The sequence below is a fragment of the Aulonocara stuartgranti genome, assembly GCF_965226115.1.
Source record: "Aulonocara stuartgranti genome assembly, chromosome: 15".
NCBI lineage: Eukaryota > Metazoa > Chordata > Actinopteri > Cichliformes > Cichlidae > Aulonocara > Aulonocara stuartgranti.
The window spans coordinates 29,922,342-29,943,717 of NC_138951.1; the positions used below are offsets into that span (position 1 = coordinate 29,922,342).

Here is a 21,376-nt window from a genome sequence, read left to right on the forward strand (position 1 = left end):
CCATCCCTACTCCTCCCACACCCGAGTTTGCGCCGCATTCCGCTTGGCCTGACGGTACCTATTAGCTGCCTCGGGAGTCACCATTTGGTTCGAGGGTTACCACCACGACAGGCACCAACTACCGTGCGGCCGCAGCTCTGTGCAGTGGCTTCGGCAATTTCTGATCATGGTCGTTTTGGACTCAGTGTCCTCAGTCTCCCTCGGAATGCTGTTGAAGCTCTGCCGGAGATGTGCGTTGAAGATCTCGCGGACCGGGGCCTCTGCTAGATGTTCCCAGCACACCCTCACTGTACGTTTGGGTGCGCCAGGTCTGTCCAGTATCCTCCCTCACCACCTGATCCAACTCAACACCAGGTGGTGTTCAGTTGACAGCTCAGCCCCTCTCTTTACCTGAGTGTCCAAAACATATGGCCTCAGGTCTGGTGATACGATTACAAAATCAATCATCGACCTGTGGCCTAGAATGTCCTGGTGCCACGTGCACTTATGGACACTCTTATGTTCAACCATGGTGTTCGTTTTGGCCAAACTATGGTTTGCACAGCAGAAGTCCAATAACAAAACACCGCTCGGGTTCAGATCCGGGAGGGCGTTCCTCCACAAGCCCTGTGTTTCTCTTTATCAGTGTTGTAGTCTCCCTCATGGCTGTGTTTCCTTGCGTGTCAGTTTATCCATGTCCCAGTTTAGTTCAGTTTTCCATGCCATTCTGCAATAAAGCAGCTTTTTGAGTTTAATTTTGTTGTCGTGAGTTTTGTGTTTGGGTCCTTCTCCTGCCTGTACACAGCCGAAACATGACAGCAAGCTGATTTGCTACACAACACTATAATTTGCATATCAATTTCCTCATAGTGAATACCACTTTTTATATCCACCATTAGGCCACAAATGCTATTATTTGTGATAATAGTTCTTGCATTGGAACAATAGCCATATGTAGGGGTAAAATTCTTGCCCATATACTGTAAGTGTGGACTTCCTGCTACAATGCATTCTTCCATGTAAAGTTTCTTCAGCTGATGTTTAAGCTTTCTCCTCCATCCACTACCTGTTTTAAAAACCTAGATCCTACTCTTTGATTTTTTTCCTTGTCTAACCCTCTCGTGGGTGATTTTTACACTTAAAAGGTCATATGCAAATCATATTTATGCAGTCTATTTCTTTGAGTCCAAAAAGGTGGCACATAGGCTTTTTTTTCAGGGTAATAATAACACTCATGATGAAAAAGAAACTTTTTCTTTTTCAAGCTAAACAGCTTAATATTGACCCTCTCAGAATAATCACATATTATCAAAAATTGGTGTCAGATCCTGGAAAGCCACTGAAATCAACATTAGTACGTATAATATCCAGCTGGATTTCCTCGCATTTCCACTGGTGTGCTATGAAAGGATGAGCAACAAGGTGTTTGAATTTTGGCTTATCGAGAAAGCCTGGGCTCTCTACTTGATTACCTCTGATCTGGTGTCCCTCTCTAATTATATACAAATCCTTGGATTTGTTTGATATTTGCAAGCATTTAATGTGTGTCTTCCTGCTGTTGCTAATGGGTGACTAAAAATATAAAAAATATATGTCCCATTTTCTGGTTTGTGACAGAAACCAAATCACAACAACAGTTGCCTCAAGCTGCTTTATATTGTAAGATAGACCCTACAATAATACATACAAAGTAAAACCCAACAATCAAATGACCCCCTATGAGCAAGCACTTTGGTAGATAGAAGACATGCTGTGGAAGAGAGACAGAGATTAATAACAAGTACGATTCAATGCAGAGAGGTCTATAGGTCATAGTGAGAAAGGTGACTGAAAAGGAAAAACTCAATGCATCATGGGAATCCCCCAGCAGCCTATGCCTATTGCAGCATAACTAAGGGAGCATTCAGGGTCACCTGAATTCCAAGTATTAAAACTGTTGGTGAACTTCTTCAAATGTATGTTGTTATTTTTGTGCCACTTTTCTGAGCACACGTAAAAAAAAAAAAATTTGAGCGCACATAAAAAGATTTGCAAGTACAAGTGTTGCATTTTGAGGAGAAATTTATTTTGAGCGAAGAGAAGCTAAATTTGAGTGAACAAAATTCACTGCTGCATGCAAAAAATGTATTTCAGTGTTTGATATTATCCATATACACACAAAATAACAGCGCCTCTCGCTCAGTTTTTGCATTTGCTCATGCTCAGATCTCTGCGGACCTGCTCACAATGTGTTGCTCGCGCTCTCAACATCTCGGCCCCTGCGCGTTCAACTCTCTGTACAGTCAAAGGAGCTTGCAAAGAAAAGCGTCTGGACTTCTTTAAGTTGCTTGAAGACGTTTCACCTCTCATCCGAGAAGCTTCTTCAGTTCTAAGGTCAAATGGTGGAGAGTCCCAGATATAAACCTAGTGGGAGAAACCCCCCACAGAGGGACAAAAGGACCCCCTGATGATCCTCTAATCGCCTGAGCCAAGGTGTGAAACTGGGTGTGGGTCCCAATCAGCCAGAGTTTCGGGTGTGTTCATTGTGAAACCTGGCCCCACCTTATCATGCGAATTCCTGAGGTCAGATGGCCCAGGATGTGAGTGGGCGTTAAGGCGTCTGGGAAGGGATCTCAAAACTGGATTATAGATGGCAGAGAGTTGGTGTCGTAAACCCCCGCCTCTGTTCAAAGATGGTCGCTCACAGTGGACATAGATGGCTTCTTTCACTCCTCTTTCAAACCATCTGTCCTCTCTGTCCAAAATGTGAACATTGGCATCCTCGAAAGAGTGTCCTTTATCCTTAAGATGCAGATGGACTGCTGAGTCTTGTCCTGTGGAGGTGGCTCCACCATTTGACCTTAGAACTGAAGAAGCTTCTCGGATGAGAGGAGAAACGTCTTCAAGCAACTTAAAGAAGTCCAGACGCTTTTCTTTGCAAGCTCCTTTGACTACGATGACCTGGATGACTGAGAACCTTCACAGACAACTCTCTGTACAGCGTAATATTTGTGCCACAAAACCAACCAATCACAGACTTGGATGTAAAAATTCTGATTGGCTGTTTTGGCCTCCAATCAGCTCACTAGCTACTGTAGCCAAACCCAGGCAAATATCCCAGAATGCATTTCGTCCAAAACTCAAACGAGTCTTGTGTATTCTTTGTCCACCTGTTGACATTTTCATAGAAAATGACAATGAAAGACATTTGATGTTCTGACATTTATTAAGAACAAAGTGATGCCCAGACAAGAACCTCAAAAGATTACCTTTGAGAAATCAGCGATACAGAGCAAACCATTCTGCATACCAGTTTTGAAAAACCGCAAATATCATGGTAGACGGGTGTGGCGGGCATGGTTCGTGGTGCAGCTGCGGGGACGGCTGACACTCCTGAGCTGCATCAGCTCGTGACGCCTTCCCTGCCTATGAGAGCAAACAAGGGGTCCGTTCCTCGTACCTCCAAGATCAAATGACACATCCAAGATCAAATCATCGCGCTAACTTTGAGCTCGCTATTCCGGTTCTCCGAACACACCTGTTGTTGACGATTAGTATAGCTGGATGAAGTAATGTGAGATCACTGGGTGGCTTAACAGGGGCTACGCATCGATAGTAGAAACATTGATCGGCAACCCTTTGATTGGTCGGCGAAAATGTCGAAGGAGCGCGCTCAGTATTTTACGGCAGCAGAGCAAGAACTCTTGATTGAGGGATTTCAGGAGTTTCAGAGTTTAATTAAAACGCAAGGGAACACTGCAAAGGCTGCAAAAGCAAGGAGAGAGGGCTGGCATATAGCGCTTCTCAAGGCACCCAAAGCGCTTTACAATGCCACTATTCATTCACTCTCACATTCACACACTGGTGGAGGCAGCTACAGTTGTAGCCACAGCTGCCCTGGGGCAGACTGACAGAAGCCAGGCTGCCATCGGCCCCACTGGCCATCACCAGTAGGCGGTAGGGTAAATTTATTATATTACATTATATTACATTATATCCTCTTTCACATTAGAACCACAACAGGACCCACTAGAACATGGGAACAAGTAAAAGTGAAATATAAGAATATTCTACAGAATGGTAATATTTATCACTTATATTGCTTTTAGTCTCTTGAAAAGAGACCCTGAAATAATCTGTTTGTTTATAACAGCAACCAAGAAAAGGGCAGAGCAAAAAAAGACAGGTGGTGGTCCTGCACCCCCTCGTCAACAAGTTGGTTAAGTAAATAATACCCTCACGGGAAAATCGATATCTCTCTATGAGCACACTGTTGCGCTGAGCTAAAGGATCCTGTCTATCCCGCAATATACGCTGAATTCTGAAAACTCTCCTTATCAATCTTGCACCTTCCGCAATGGGTGGCTCGCGTATACGGACAGGACATGGCTGCGACAGACTTCCCAAATCCACCTTCGCTTTTATAGCCGTGGTCTCTCATCTTGATTACATGAAGTAATTTACTATTACTACTCTAAAATATGAATTACATCTGAAATAATCAAATACATGAAATAGAATGATTAATAGTACATTTCCCTTTTTTTAGGAAATGACCTGTATGTATCTGTATGAAATCAAAGAATCAAGTACTGCATTATCTTTAGTTACATTGATAATATTTATTTATGGAAAAACAGTGGAAGAATATCGCTGTTGCTTTCGTATAAATGAAGCGGACATACCAGAGTGGCCGCGATCTAATCCTGTTTACATAAAGTAAGCCTGCTCCCAAGCAGGTTTACGCTTACGGATCTGTTGCTATGACAGCAAGTCCCGGATGAGCTTCGGAGAACCGAACGATCCAAGATCACGCGAAATCGTCAATCAAATCCAGCTAACTTACTTAGCGAGGTACGAAGAACGGACCCAAGATCCTGAATGTTGTTGTTGTCGTTGTTGTGTACATGTGGCTGCAAGCTGGAAAGCTGCAGCCAGGAGTGTTTGAACAAGCAACCTGGAATAAAGATGTTAAAAAGCATTGAATTGTGGTCTGTTCCATCCTTACTGCCACATTGGTACCGAAACCCCAGAGGCACAATGGCGGAACCATGACGGGACCAGCCAGGGAAGGAGCTGGCCCAAATGGTGGCCGAGCTGGTCACACAGAGGTAGCACAGAAACCAGATCGAGCGCAGGATGCAGGTGATTGAGAATCTGGAAACTCAGATTTGGTCCCAGCCGACACTGGAACACGCTGGTGGGGAACCCCCACCGGCGTTCCCCACCAGCGTGTTCCAGCACCCATGCGGATGGCTTGGGGATAGAAGCCCCTCTTGAGTCTCTCTGTCCTTGCCTGGATGGTGCGGAACCTTCTGCCGGATTGCAGAAGTTTCAACACTATTGTGTTAAACGTTGTATTGTAATCAATAAACAGCAGTCTCATATAGTTGATTGATTGATCATACTTTATTCATCCCGAGGGAAATTGGGTTAAGGCTGCCAGCTGTGCCAGCGCTGTCTTACCCTTCCGACCATACATTCATTACACAAACATCACATGGGAAAGACAGGTCAGAGGGGTATAACATGGAAAAATCACAACATGAGCAAAGATAAGGAGAAAAAAATAACTCCTCCCCCCCAGGGAGATCAGTTTAAGAACAGAAAAAAACACCTCTGCACATAGCACATGAAAAAACTCTTAATACACCAAAGAAACACATGACAAGCAACAGGGACGGGTAAAGGGTGCATCCGGGCCTGCAGCATAAGCGCTGGTCTCCTTGATCCACCGTCAGCATCGGAGAGGAATAAGCATAGAAGGCGTTTGGAGGGGGAGGGGGGATGAGTGTACAATCCTTCATTCCTGACCCTTGGCTAATCTCCTCACAGGTCAGTGTGATCTGTCGCCAAGAGGCAACCCTTGAGGGGGGAATCTGTCATGAGTATCATGAGTGCCCCATGGCAGGGTGTGAGGAATGGGGATGCTCCTGAGCCAGTCGTTGGCCGGATCTGTCCTTCTGGGGGTAGTCCTCTACCTTCCGGTCTTACCGGTCCCTGCCCTCTCCCTCATACAACACCTTACTCACACAAAGGGTCACCCATATGAGGGCTCCCTTCTTGTCCTGCTGGCATGGGCACGCACATGTCACTGAGATGTGTGGCCTCACGTCTTTAGTACTCATAGAAGCTGCGGACGGCATGGTTGTCCTGGTTCTCTTTGTGCCTAACCCTGACCCTTACCTTAATCCTAACCATAACCAGATTGCAACCCCGACACTAAAACCACATTTTGAGACTCAAAAATGCCTTCAAACTCGTGGGGACCAGGATTTTGGTCCCCACAAGGGCTGCTGGTCTCCACAACTATAGTAAATTCAAATTTTTGGTCACCACAAAGATGTTAATAGCCATCCACATACACTATAGGAAGATTGTTGATTTTTGTATCTGTTATGAAGGAAGGAAGGCTCAGGGTTTAAGTAATCAGCATCATGGGCTCATCCGATTAGAATAAGAATAAGCAGTCATCTAATCATTCACAGGGTTCTCCCTTTATTCTCAAATCAATAAAGCAAAGAAGGAAGGAAGGAAAGACACACATGGACTGCCAATGCTGAAAGAAAACAGAGATTTAAGTTACTCATTACCTTAAACAATACATAAAATAAAAAACCCAAAAAAGAACCTCACCTCTGCTGCCGCCCCGTGTGGGAGTGAAGAAAGAGTGAGCCAAAAGTGAATGCAGTCCTTATATAATGTGTGACAGGTGAGTGCAATTAAGGACAAGCACCACACCCAATCAAAGGTGAGAGAACTAAACAAGGTGCATCTGGTGAAGTGAGTGGGTGTGCTGGGATGTGCTAAAAGGTGGGTCTTTACAACAGTATCTGTATTTTTTTTGTGTGTTTTGGGTGTTTAAGTGTGTTTGCTTTGTTTTGACTCTTACCGGTCAAGTTGAGGCAGCAGTTGGCGATACATTGTGCGTTTCTATTTGTTTTCCCCATTTCTAGATTTTTATTTAAAAAAACTTTTAAAAAATCAAATAAAACTAATAATAAATAAAAAAAAAAACATATCACTTTCACATAGTTTGTGTTAAGGCCAGGAGGCTAGGACGTGTGACTCAACGTGCCCAGTCTTTGTAATCAAATTGTAATCTAATCAAAATATTGACGTTCTTATAGGTTTTAGCTTTTAAGTTCATCAACTTCAAAAACTTAAGGATCTTGGCTGCATAAATTTTTTCAAACTTTTGCTAACTTCTTTGGGTTTACAGTGCTGTGAGAGTCTGTGGATACTGTTATGTTCAGAATTTTTGGAAGGAATCTCAGAAGACAGGTTTGTCTTTTAAAAATGTATTTGCTTTTGGCAGTTGAAATTACAAGTTTACACAGCGCTGTGGACCTCTATGTGAACCTGCAGCATGTTTCACAAAAAGGATGACCCTCAAGTGGGCTGTACAACATTATATAGTGAGAGAAAAACAGATTATAACAGCTATCTTCTTCCCGCACAGACGTGGCAGTCTTGGTGTCTGCTCCGAAGGATCCTCCTATCTCCATGACCTCATCTGGTATTCGCTCCCTCCTCTGTAAGAGACAGAAAAGCAAAACTCCCCTCTGCCTAGCCTTGATAATCTTATGTTATTATCCATTGTTCTTCTAGTGATTCAAAGTTGGTTTAGAATATCATATTCGGAACTCTCTGACCCAGAGACTTATTCTAATTATTATCTATGTGTGTAAGCGTGTTTGCAATTACCCCTCTGCACTCTAAGTCATTTCTTACAATATATCAGTCCGGACAGTCACGCTGAACGAAGCTTATAACCTTCAGAAGACTGAGTGCCAACTCATTATGAGCACATTTGCAGTAAATGTATGAAAATGATTATAACCACTTATTTTAGTAAGAGAAATCAAACATTTTCAACCCTAACAGTACACAAGGTATCTGTCATGGCCAGGGTATTTTCTGTTTCTTGCTCTTTGTGGGGTTTTTTTCTCCATTTGGCAACGGTGGACATGTCTTTGGTTTGGTCGCATTTCGCACTCGGACACTTATCCTTGCACCTTATATGCAGTCTGTGGTTGAACTGTATTTAACTGTAGTGTGCACAACAGTTCACCCCTCTGGTGGTAATCAGACTCCTTCATTAGCAGGTATCCACAATCATCCGGTTGTTCAGTGATGACGCGACGAATCCGACGAATCCTACTTCCGGGTCTAAACGCTCCTGTGTTCAATATGACACAATGCTGTGTTCCTGGTTGTTTTAACCAATCTGGCTCAAAACAACAGTCTAATCTGTCATTTTACCGGTTTCCTTGTGAAAAGAGAGAGAAGAGGAAGTGGCTGAAGTTGATAAGGTATGTTACAACTCGTAAGTGAATGAATAAATTTGTAAGATAAGAGCTAGTGGGCTCTTACTTTAGTTAGCTAATATAGCTAGTGATGAACAATTAAAACCCGCTACTAAAAGACAAACTGGCTTTTACCAGTAATTGTACTTATATAGACAATGGATTTTATTGTGTTTTTTTTTAATACAAAGACGTTGTTGCATTTTTGAAGTCATTTTTATTTCTCCAAGCAAAGATTGAGAGCTAAGGGTCACTTCGCTATATATATGAACCTTAGTTAGCTTTCGACGCTCAGAGGAATAAAAATTACGTCCAAAAAGCGATGTCTATGTAAGAAAATACATTACAATCCCCAGCCTATGTGCCAGTTAATTACCAAAATAAAGACCTAACCAACAAATAGCTAGCAAAGGTTGCCAGTACTTATCTTTCTGGTAAGCTTAAAAGCAAATTAGTACAACGATGTGTAAGAAAAGCATCTGGACTTCTTTAAGTTTTAAGTTTCTTGAAGCTTCTCTCATCTGGATGAAAGAAGCTTCTCTCTATTATTTATCTCTATTTTTTTTTTTTGTATTAATCATAACTAATGGAGGGCTAGCGTATGATCTGAAATTTCTCTCTGTCTTTTTAAACACTTCCACAGACGTGAAAACTTCACCCCAAACTGCAACTCAAGAGTCTGCAGTTGGCACTTCCCTCAAGGAAAAGCTGAGGGGCCAACAAGATTTGCATGGAACGACGGGAAGTCTTTTCAGTTCCCAGATGACCACAACCCTGTTAGAAAAAAGAAGAAAAAAGAGCAGGTCCCAGCTATTGGTGAAAATCAAAGTGAAATATCAGATGAGCCACATCATTCCAACAATGCAGCTACACAGACAGATACTGCAAGTTCCACAAGTTCTTCCCAAAGTCTTCTGGTGCTAGAGATTCAGAATGACATGCTAAGAATAGAGAATGAAAAACTTAAAAAACAAGTAGAGAAGCAGAAGCAGACTTTCTCATTCAGTCAAATATCTGACAATCCTGAAAGGGTCCAGTACTATACTGGATTGCCCGATGCTGCTTCTGTCCTGTTTTTAGAAGCGCTTCTTTCCAGATTTGATCTTAAATATCATTCTGATTGGACTGTCCAAATGATGCCCCTAATTGACCAGTTATTTCTAACCCTGATCAAGCTCAAACTTAATTTTGGTCATGAAGACCTTTCAATAAGGTTTAACTGCAGCAGAGGCACAGTAACTAATATTTTTACAACAATTGTTAGTGCACTGCATGACATTTTGTATGTTGGCATGCTGGAAAACAACATTCCCTCGAGAGCCAAGAATCAAACATCGCTGCCAGATTGCTTCCAACCATTTCCTAACTGCAGGATTGTGCTTGACTGCACGGAAGTTTCTGTTTGTAACACAGAGAGACTTGACACACAAAGTCATTTGTACAGCCAGTACAAAGGACGGACCACACTAAAGGCTCTAATTGGTGTGGCTCCTAATGGTGTAATAACCTTTGTAAGCAACTTGTACGGTGGAAGTGCCTCAGATAAGGCCATAACAGCTGACTGTGGAGTACTGCAACATCTACAACCAGGTGACATGGTCATTGCAGATAAGGGCTTCACAATTCGGGACATCCTACCAGAAGGGGTCTCACTGAACATTCCGTCCTTCCTCACCAACGGACAATTCACACAGGAGGAAGTGAACAACAACAGGAAGATTTCCTGTGCAAGAATACATGTAGAGCGTTCCATTCAAAGACTGAAACTTTTCTCAATTTTGCATCACATCCCACATCAGTTAAAAAAAAATATTAATAAGATCTTGAAAGCATGTGTGTGTCTTACAAATTTACAAACACCTATTCTCCGTGAAATTGAATAAATTATACCTGTGAGAGTTCAGAGGTAAAAGTACATTGTGTCATTTTCTAACTACTTGTGGACCAGAAAATACAACTGTTGAATAAGTTTACTTTTATTATTTATAACTCCTAAGTGTTCTGGATTGTTTTGTGTGTATACTCAGGATGTTACAACATAAAAACAACTTAGTTGCATAGTTTCAAATTGAGAATGGTCTCATTTGTGATTCGTATAATGTTTTACTCTGTTTTTATCAATGGCTTGTTACATTTTTCATTCCATTCCAGCTTCCTGATTACTGCCTAGTTTTCTTGCTATGCATTTTCAATTAAAATGAAGAATACCAGATACATGTGTTACTCTTTATTTTCAGGAACAGTTTGTCCAAAACATTTTATTTTTTCAAATCAAAAATTAATATAATTTAAGAATTTATCTGAATATATTTACAAAGTTACAATGACAAAAAATGTACAATTTCCAAATAGTTTTAAAATTAACTATAAACATTTGGACTGATAAATTACTCATGCTGATATGAATTCAAAGCTGCGATAAAATATGGGGTAAAAAAACTTCCCGGTAGAACGTTTCCAACGCTTCAATGTTAACAGCCCAAGTTTGTTCTCTATCCACATGCAAGATGAAAAAGTCACATGGAGTCCAAACAATAAAGTGACAGCTTTTCGCCCCTGTGAGATAGAGGTTGCCCTGGATCTGATGCCAGTAGTTGTGATTCTTTTTTAATACCAGGGAACCACTTGCCTCATCCAGCTGTAGGAAAAAGTCCTTACTTTCTGCAGCCTCCAATACAGTTTTGGCTCTGGCTGACCATGGGCATTTCACCTCAATGATGCACTCATTAGAGACAGTCCCATCTGGAGAACCACCAAGCAGGCCACTGTTAGATAAAAACAGTCCCCTCTCCTTGATAGCTGCACCAGTACAGTCAGTGTACAACTGCTTGGCCTTTGGCTCATGAAGGATCCCCCAATCACATGCCTTTGGGGATGAAAATACAACTTAGTCATAAAGGAATTCTTAGATGCACAGACCCTTTTTACTAACAACTTACTTTAGATCCTTCTGTCAGGTTGTACTGTCCAAGCAGAGTCTTAAATAAGGAAGGGGGGTATGAGCGCCGCTGGACTGCACTCAGGACCAAACCGAAGTTGCTGGCTGTGATTCTCTTCTTGCGATATGCTGACCTTTTATAAAGAAACACAAATTAAGAGACACAGTTAACTAAAATTTCCTACTTAACACTTAACAGAATAAATTTCAAAGCACTTTCTTTTTTTAAGGTTTTAATGGAACCAAGAAATTTTGACCACAGAATAGACAAAGTCAGGTACAGAGTATATAAAATACATGTAAAAAATAAAGTGGGGACAGTGGAAGCAAACAGTCTGCTGTATGTAGTTTACAAGAGTTTACATACATGTACAATTTATACCACATGTTAAAGTAAATATCAAAGTACCTGAGAGCATTCAGGACTCAAAATCCAACCCATCCCAGTAAAACGTTGCAATTTCGATAGGGATGCCACTGCCCATTCCTTGTCCTCCTGGGAGACAGGTCTTTCGATTCCAGCTGAAAAAAAAAAACTTTTAGTAATCTGTATAAATAATAATTTTAGCATATAAAACATAATGCTTTTTAAAAAGTTAAGAAAATAATTATTATAATTAATTCAAAGGACAAATTTTAAATAAATAACTGACCTTGTGTTGTTGAGGGTGTCATCACAGACACTCTCTTGGCAGTAATTTCTTCTGCTTTGCATGATTTTACCCTCTTCCACACACATTCCACGTCAGTGCGAGACACATTCTTCTCCACCCAAATCAACAATGCCGCCATATGATGGCACTTATCATTGCCAATCGGGCACTCACAGGAGCTGAACCTGACTGACTGACCCTCAACATGCACCTACATTGAAAGAAAGTTAATGCTTACCCTAAACATTCTAACAAACACTTGCAGCGCTGCTCTGTGTACTGGTACTAGGTTAACTAGGCTAATATAACTGGTACTAGGCTAACATTACTAACTCTCCAAAACCTCCATGTTATGTAGATTTTCATCTTCGTTTACTTCCACTGTTATAGCATTGCTGTACGTGTGTGTGCTTTATGAAATACATCAGAATACAGAATATCTCATGTTTAATCGTCGGCTAGCTAGCTTACTCCTAGCTCACCTCAACATTGTAAATCTTCTTTTTCATGGATGCCTGGACACTTCCCTTTATAATTCCGCCTGGGAGAACGGTTACACTGACCACTTTACTAGAGTTGAAGGAATTAAGACCCTTTTTAACCCTAATTGGTACTTCGCTAAAGAAGGAGATAATCGTGAACAAAGTCACTGGCTCCACCATCGTTGTTTCTTGAGGAGCACTTAGACCCGGAAATACCTGCAACGTCATCCGTGACGTCTGACTGAACAACCGGATAGCTTACTGTGTGAAGAAAGGTTGGTTCATAGAAAGTAGCACAAAAGTTTAAAAATAAATTTAAAAAAAGCTGCTTACATATCATCTAAGATATACAGAAGATGTACCAGCAGCAGCAGGGTGTGTGATATTGAAACAGTAATTCTGCTTTATTCTGCTGGCCTGAGGGGCCTTGGGGCAAATTGATTAAATCATTATCACAACATTGGTCTGTTCAGATCAGTGAAATAGCCAGCATATAGCCAGCATAGGGTGCCTCGGTCCTGGTTATTGCTGTGACCATATATTATTAAAGGAGAGACTTGAATGGTATTGAACTGGCTTAAATGAATATAAAGCTGATCATTTAAAATGAATTACAATGAGCTAAGGCAGAGACAAAGAGCCTCTTTGGGCTAAGCGAAACCGCAAGTAGGTCAATAATGCTGACAAATTTCCCGATTAATGAGCTATGTAATCACTTTTATATTCTAGTATCTAAAAACATATACAAAACACCCCATTTATATCAGTCTATATGTATCTATAACTATTTTTCTATGTTTTCCTTTTGTCTAATAATTAACTAAAAATACAAGTGCATGGAGGTAGCGAGAAAGTGGGTGGACATTACAAAAGCATACAAAAAGAACAATTACACAATATTTATATTATCATTTGTGTATTACTGATTTGATGATATTATATTATATCAGTGTTTCATTTTTAATTAAAGTTATTTCGAATACACATAATATTATGTTTTTTTTGTTAATTGTTTTGGGAAACAATATTTGTAAATAACTCAAATAGATAAAATAATTAACTACTGTGTGGTCAAATCTATTCAAAGAGCATATAGAGTTTTGTGTTTCATAATGACTCAGAGGCTTCTATTTTTTATATTATTGCTGTTGTTCTAAAAACATTATTTGTTATATATAATAAATATGGAAAAACTCCTTGAATGTGTAAACATATTTTTAAAAAAAGCCAAATTGTTGAGGTACCCTTGGACAAGCTACAGTCTCTGCACACTGCTCCCCTAGCGCTGGATTGGTGGCTGCCCACTGCTTCACTGAGTGAATGGGTTAAATGCAGAGGGCTCATTTCCTACGGGATTAATAAAGTATACGTTATTATTAATATGAATTGAACTCTGAATTGTTAAATATAAAAATTCAAATTTCTGTGTTTACAGATTATTTTTATATGGTAAATGGACTAGTACTCAGAAAGGCTCTATCCTTTGAAGCCCTATTCACCCAACCACACATACATTTAGCACTTTTTTCTGTATCTGTGTGTTGTCTAACATTTACACAGACACTCATACTATTGTGGAGTCATTGAGCAAAACTCATGGTTTATTGTGTTGTTCAAAGATACTTCCATTAAAAAGACTGGAGTAGCTGGGGAATCAGTCCAAATTTTCACAACACTTATGAGAGTAAAAAGAGAAAGAAACATGGATGTGCCCTTTGGGAAGATGTTTTGACCATTTTCTAATCTGATTACATCAAGAAGAACATCTGTGGCTCAGGTGGTCATCCGATCACCTACAGATCACCTACTAATTGGAAGGTTGGTGGTTCGATCCTTGGCTTCCCCGGTCTGCATGTCAAATATCCTTGAGCAACATACTAACCCACGCGTTCATCGGAGTGTGAATGTGTATGAAGTGTTAGTTTGCACTTGTGTTTAGACGTAGATGGGTGAATGAGGCATGTTGTATACAGTGCTTTGAGTATTCTGGGAGAGTAGAAAAGCGCTATATAAGAATAAGATCATTTATCATCTGTACAGCAACAGAAGACCACACTGGGTGACACTCCTCTGAACTAAGGAGTCAGATTTGGTGTAAACAATACAAAAGTGTGGATCCATTCTGCCTTATCATTACTTAAGGCTACTGGTGGAAGTGTAGCATTTAAACACCTCAGCCTACTTACATGCCAGGTCCAAAATATTTCTCCAGAATATTCAATTCAGTTCAATTTTATTTATATAGCGCCAAATCACAACAAAAGTCGCCTCAATGCGCTTTATATTGTACAGTAGATACAGAGAAAAACCCAACAATCATATGACCCCCATGAGCAAGCACTTTGGCGACAGTGGGATGGAAAAAATCCCTTTTAACAGGAAGAAACCTCCAGCTGAACCAGCCTCAGGGAAGGGCGGCCATCTGCTGCAACCGGTTGGGGTGAGAGAAGGAAAACAGGATGAAAGACATGGTGTGGAAGAGAGACAGAGATTAATAACAGATATGATTCAATGCAGAGAGGTCTATTAACTCATAGTGAGTGAGAAAGGTGATTGGAAAGGAAAAACTCAATGCGTCATGGGAATCCCCGGCAGCCTACGTCTAGTGCAGCATAACTAAGGGAGGATCCAGGGTCATCTGGTCCAGCCCTAACTATATGCTTTAGCAAAAAGGAAAGTTTTAAGCCTAATATTGAAAGTAGAGATAGTGTCTGTCTCCCGAATCCAAACAGGAAGCTCGTTCCACAGAAAACTGAAGGCTCTCCCTCCCATTCTACTTTTAAATACCCCAAGACAGGGGTCAGCAACCTTTAAGACCCAAAGAGCCATTTGGACCTGGTTTCCATGCAAAAGAAAACACTGGGAGCTGCAAATCCTTTTTGACATCTAAAATGAAGATAACACTGTATATATTGTTTTTTACCTTTATGCTTTGTGTGAACAACTAAGGTGTGTTGCTTATAAAATCCATGAAGTGCTACAGAGAAAATTACATTTTATTTATGTAATTAACACATTTTGAACTCTTAAAGAAATATAACAAAAGGACAGACACCAACCTGAACTAAAATGATCCATGTAGCAAACAGAAACGCCACCCTTATATCGCCTTTGGGCTTTTGGAGCCTTGACCTGACTTTTAAAAATAATTGGGGAAAAAAGCACTATGCTGCTAAAAAATGAAAAACAGATATTTGCAAAATTCTGCCTAAATATGTATTATACCAGGTTAATGTGTGTAGCGGGGCGTCGTCTGCAGTGACGCTGCAGGTGAGGCGGACGCACCTGAGTGGCACCCGCAATCACGCCTCCCCGCCTTAACGTCTGTGCTATCTATGCTGTTGTTGGTATATGTCTGGCTGTGAGCTGAAAAGCTACAGCCGGCTGCATGCGTACAGCAACCGTGTGTGAAAAGTGGTCAATAAAGAGATGCTGAAAAGCATGTTCATGCAAACATCGTAGGGTCTGCCGTGATATGTTTACAATGGGACTTCTGCTCCTGAACCTCGATGTGCACACATCGTCTGCAAATCGGGGCTGTACGAAGTCACTTTCATCTTAATGCAGGACTGTAAGCTGTCATCTGTGAGGCGTGAGCGGTGTTTGTTTTTAACATAGTTCATGTTGGAGAATACCTGCGGACATAATGTGGCTCCGAAGATCCATAATTGGCCTACCTGGGGTTGAAAGACTCAATAAATGCACGGCGTTTCGGCTGGTATACCGGCTTCCACGTGCGTGACGCTTATTTTGAGCAATGAAAAAATAATAAAATATAATTTTATTTTTATATTTCAATATCACAATCTTCCAATTTAGAACTACAAGTTTGGTTTGTTTTTTAAAAAAGAACTAACATAAATAAAATACACTTCAGCTAAATACTTCTAATTTATTTTCCCAAACCACTATAAGGACTAAAGAGCCGCAGGTTGCCGACCCCTGCCCTAGGATCAACAAGTAGGCCTGCAGTGCGAGAGCAAAGTGCTCTAATAGGGTGATTTGGTACTACAAGGTCATTAAGATAAGATGGGGCCTGATTATTTAAGACCTTGTATGTGAGGAGCAGGATTTTGAATTCAATTCTGGATTTAACAGGAAGCCAGTGAAGGGAAGCCAAAACAGGAGAAATATGCTCTCTCTTTCTAGTCCCTGTCAATACTCTTGCTGCAGCATTTTGGATTAACTAAAGACTTTTCAGCGAGTTTTTTGGACATCCTGATAATAATGAATTGCAGTAGTCCAGCCTGGAAGGAATAAATGCATGAACTAGTTTTTCAGCGTCACTCTGAGACAGGATATTTCTAACTTTAGAGATGTTGCGCAAATGGAAGAAAGCAGTCTTACGTATTTGTTTAATATGTGAGTTGAAGGACATATCTGTGGTGTTTCGACAGAAGAACGGAGACGACTTGGTTTATAATGGAATGTGTATTCAGCAGTAGTTAGCCATCCAAAACATATCACAATACCCTTCTCTTCTTCTATCCTTCTATCACTATTAGTCACAGAGCCCCCTACTGGTAACTGAGTATATGTTCATATTCAGTCCCCCTTGTAAAGCAACCCTTCACCATCTTAGCAGTGTATAACATCTCTCCTCATTCTCACAGAATTCTACTACCTCAGTATTACTTACTTAGCATGGTAACATTACTATTTGCACATAACATTATCAGTAGTAAACTTTGCAACCAGACAGCATTTTCAATACTGCTTGCTGAACCTATTTCACTTATAACATTACTGGGTGTTTGAACTATACCTGTGGTCTATACCCATCTTGTTATGGTGCCTAAATCGTCCTTTATAATGAATACTTGTACAGTTAAGGTTACTGTAGTAACGTAACAACCTTAAGTCACAAAACTTCACAAATAAATCACAGTAAATCAATCATCTATTATACTTGGACCTCAGAACTAGCAGTATGGAACTTAACATTAGCATCCAACAGCTCAAGCGTGTTATTTCCCACTTTTTTTTTAAACTCATTTCATTACGTAATCCTTGGTCCAAGCTGGTAACTGTCTCAGTCTGTTAGGAACATTAGGAGTTTCTCTTGTGTTGTTTTCAACCTCTTCACCAGCCTGCAACGGCTCAGCATTCTCTGCTCGGCAGAGTGAGAGACCGGCTGCATTCCATCTCTTTCCATCACTCAAGATGAAGGTGCTCAGTCCAGTCTGTTGCTGCACTGACAGTGGATCAGTGAACTGTCTCTCTCCCTTCCCCACTCGGAAAGGCTTACGTATCCGCACCCTGTCACCGACCACAAGCTGGGGAGGTTTTGCCCCCCTCTTAGCATCAGTGTAGCGTTTACTCTTAGGTGTGTTCACACCGAACGCGATGGACGCGAATAGAGCGTCAGGTTTACATGTAAAGTCAATGGAAAGGCGCGATGACGCGCGATTGCGGGTCCCGCGAAAATTCGGAAGCAGATTTGCGTCGCGAAAACGCGAAAACGCGTGAAACGCGCGTCAGTGTAGCGCGTCTGGCGCATTTGACTCGCGAATAAAACCACGCGCGTGAGTTTTTGTGTTGCATTTTGTGCATATGCGCGTTTCGCGTCTACCGCTCGAGTTGGAAAAATCTGAACTCCAGCGTCAAATCGCGCCGCGACAACCAATCAGGAGCCTGGTGACGTGGCTGTTACCTAGGTCAAAGGGGCAGATCCAGCCAAAGCCTTTCATACTTCAATGGAGGGGAAGGCTAATCAATGCGGTAGCAAACAACTCGGAGCTGTACAACACCAGCTGCTTTCAGTACCGAGACAGGAATAAAAAGGACCGAGCTTGGAGGAAGATATGTGAAGAGATCGGGCAACCTGGTAAGTTCATTCATTTCTCTTTTGAAAGTTTTCACTGACCCGGGGAAGGCGCACAAAAGCTAGCAAGCCACCGCTATTTTCCCACTGACGTACAAATACCGTTCTGCTTTTATGCATGTTATCATTTAGGAATATATTTTATTGTTTATTAATAAACAGCACACAGTGGTCCCGCTGTTCATCCGTCACTGCTTTGCTTTTTCGCTGATTTTTTATTGCACAGTACAGCATTGCATTCTGCAGCCTGATTGACAAATCTCCTGCGCTTGCCAAATTTATCACGTTTGGTTTTGATAACCATCGCGTCCAATAGAAAAAACAGCACAAAAACACCCATAACTATGAGCCTCATTCGGAAATAGACACCTGCACCGTGAGGGAAAAAGGCGCATGAAAGTGGCGGGCAGATGAAGACAAACCGCGGCATAATAATACTTTTACGTTTTGCAATCTACAAAGGTTTGCACTTTGAGAATCAATTGTGAGAACTGTGACCAGGGGCTAGTTATTCTGAGAACCCCTGCAATAAATGAGGGACCACTGTCTACTCTACGATTATTATATCCAACCTGTTAACATTTAATACTGTATTGATAGAACCAACTGATTCTGCAGCAGAGCATCCCCAGTCCCTGAGCTCCTGCTGCTGCACCCACAGATATGTACAGCAAGCACTGATACCTTTTTAGTTGGTGGGATTCCCTTGTGATCACCTTTACTAAATATCTACAACCAATCTGATTATATCCTGTTATTGTTTTTTTTTTTTTTTCAATGTTGAAATTAAAATCTAGTAGCAGCCTTCTCATTTCTTTGTGTTTTGTGCTGTTTTACAGGCCCACAGAGGAGGACGGCTCCGAGGCAGATGAGGGACGGGTCCCAGGACGGTCCATCGGCGGTGGAGCTGGCCATCCTGGAGTCCCTGAAGAGGCCACACCAGTCTCCAATGGAGCATTTCCTCCTCAGCCTTGTTCCTGCTCTGGAGAGCAGCTGGTCCTTTTTATTCCTGTCTCTCTGTAAATTCTTATATTTTATATATTTATGTTTAATGTTTTTCTGTTTGAGACTTTTAATATTATTTCAAATACATTTTTATAATGACTAATGTCTCAGTTCTACTACACAGCAAATGTTGGCACACAACTTGACACATGTAGAATTTATTTCATATTATACTAATGACAAAATATACTAATACAGTGGGATGCAGAAGTTTGGGCAACCTTGTTAATAGACATTATTTTCCTGTATAAATTGTTGGTTGTTACAATAAAAAATGTCAGTTAAATATCATACAGGAGACACACACAATGATATTTGAGAAGTGAAAAGAAGTTTACTGGATTTACAGAAAGTGTGCAATAATTGTTTAAACAAAATCAAGCAGGTGCATCAATTTGGGCACCACAAAAAATAAATGAAATGAATATTTAGTGTATATCAATGTGTGTGTCTCCTATATGATATATGGGGTGCCTTTGTCTGGATGTGCTTCCCATCCAGAGCTGCACAGCACAGAGGAAAGTTCCAGCGCTCCTGGAATCCCTCTGTGATGGAGCGCCAGTCTCCAGGTGAAGGCACAGCCATGAAGTCGTCCACTAGACAGTCCCAGATGGACGTCGCTGCCTGGGGGGTGATCTGGCTCACCGTGGACACACCGACTCTGAAACTGAACGCGATGGTCCTGAAGGAGTCCCCGGTGACAAGGAACCTGGACAAAATTGTTCAAAATCAGTATTATGTGTACTGCAGTTACAAAATACATCATTCAAATTCCAAAATACTTTTGTGATGTCAGATTTAAATCACAAAACATGAATCTTACATAAAACCTTTTGTAATTATAAGGATAATTACAAAATGTATATTAGATAATATCTAAAACAGTTGTGTTTTGTTTTAACTTTAACATATCATAATTTGATTGGTAGCAACTTTCACAACTACAGTGAGCCAATCACTCATAATTCCTAAACATGTCAATCAGGTAGGAATGAAGTAAGACATTAATAGAAATAAAGAGTTGTGTGTTGACATGTAGCCCTTTCCTTGCTTAAATCATTAATAATTTTGAAAAATTAATCTGTGATAAGACAGCTTATCAAGATAGAACCATGTAACTAGAGATGAACCAAACTGTTCACAGTTTTATCTAACTCTGTTTTAATAAAGGCTGGTGACCCCTGCTATAGAGTCTGACAGCTGCAGGGATTATATACAAATATTCAACTATCCCAGAATTAAACCAGGTCTAAATAAAAAGGAGTGAGTATCACTACAAAGGTTAACTCAGTGGTCCTAATGCTACAGTTTGATATCAGCAAACACCGAGCGCATACATTGATGTGACACCACAGCCATGCTATCATTCAAACACTGATAACAGCATAAATCGAATTAAATCGGGACTTGATGAGAGCTTCTGAGTATCACTAGAAATATTATAAAGAGTCGTCTCTGTACCACAGTTTGCTTTCAGTAAACACCGACAGCATTCACTGTTAGCATAGCACATCCATGTTAGCAGTGTATAACTGGATGGATTAGCATATTAGCACAGATATCAATAAAGGACTACCGTATTAAATAGTTTTACTAACCTCAGGCAGACGGACAGGCGCTCTGCAGGTGGGATTGAGCGTCTGTAGTTGGTGTCTAGGCGGGCAATGCTGGGACCGACGAGGGAAAGCAGGTCCTCAAACTGGCCGACGGTGATAGCGCTGGAATCGGCCGTCATCCAGGCGCAGCTCCTGGAGCAAGTGGTGAAACTCACCAAACTGCTCATGCCTCTGGAGGACCTGATGGACCCAGGTACGGCGAGGACGTCTTTTACGCTGCTGCTCTGCTCTCCACAGTACATAGAGAAGGGAGACTCTCTCTTCAATCAAGCGCTAGCTCGATAGCTGCCATCTTGCAAAACCAGGTCTGGCACAACTCCCTCCCACATTCCTCCCACATTTCCGGATATTTTGACGCGCGATGGATTTTTCTTGGACACGCGTTGAGACGCGAATGTACACGCGTCAAATTAGGGGCGTTTGGGGCGTTTTATTCGCGTCCATCGCGTTCGGTGTGAACACACTGTTACATTGCTGGTGAAAGACTCTGGCCCTGCATTGGTCATACTGTCCTGTGTCTTTGGGAAATGGCAGGACATTTAGCTTTGTTCTCATTGGTCTCCCTCTGAGAAGCTGAAACGGAGCTGCTCC

General features: G+C 41.3%; 1 protein-coding gene across 1 annotated transcript; it reads right to left on the reverse strand.

Moving 5' to 3' along the window:
- Positions 1–19,311: 19,311 nt before the first annotated feature.
- LOC309689045 (uncharacterized protein) lies at positions 19,312–21,104 on the reverse strand. The gene is made up of 2 exons (XM_082505189.1): positions 20,768–21,104; positions 19,312–19,878 (listed from the first exon to the last, which is right to left on the reverse strand). The coding sequence occupies exons 1-2, from the start codon at positions 21,025–21,027 to the stop codon at positions 19,608–19,610; spliced, it is 531 nt and encodes a 176-aa protein (XP_082361315.1). The 5' UTR covers positions 21,028–21,104; the 3' UTR covers positions 19,312–19,607.
- Between the last annotated feature and the right edge of the window lie 272 nt (positions 21,105–21,376).

Excerpts from the sequence above, each read along its gene's own strand:
- LOC309689045 (XM_082505189.1), bottom strand. The coding sequence starts at position 21,027 with ATGTACTGTGGAGAGCAGAGCAGCAGCGTAAAAGACGTCCTCGCCGTA. Across the intron at positions 19,879-20,767 it reads CGCCTGTCCGTCTGCCTGAG|GTTCCTTGTCACCGGGGACT; the intron begins GTTAGTAAAACT and ends AATTTTGTCCAG.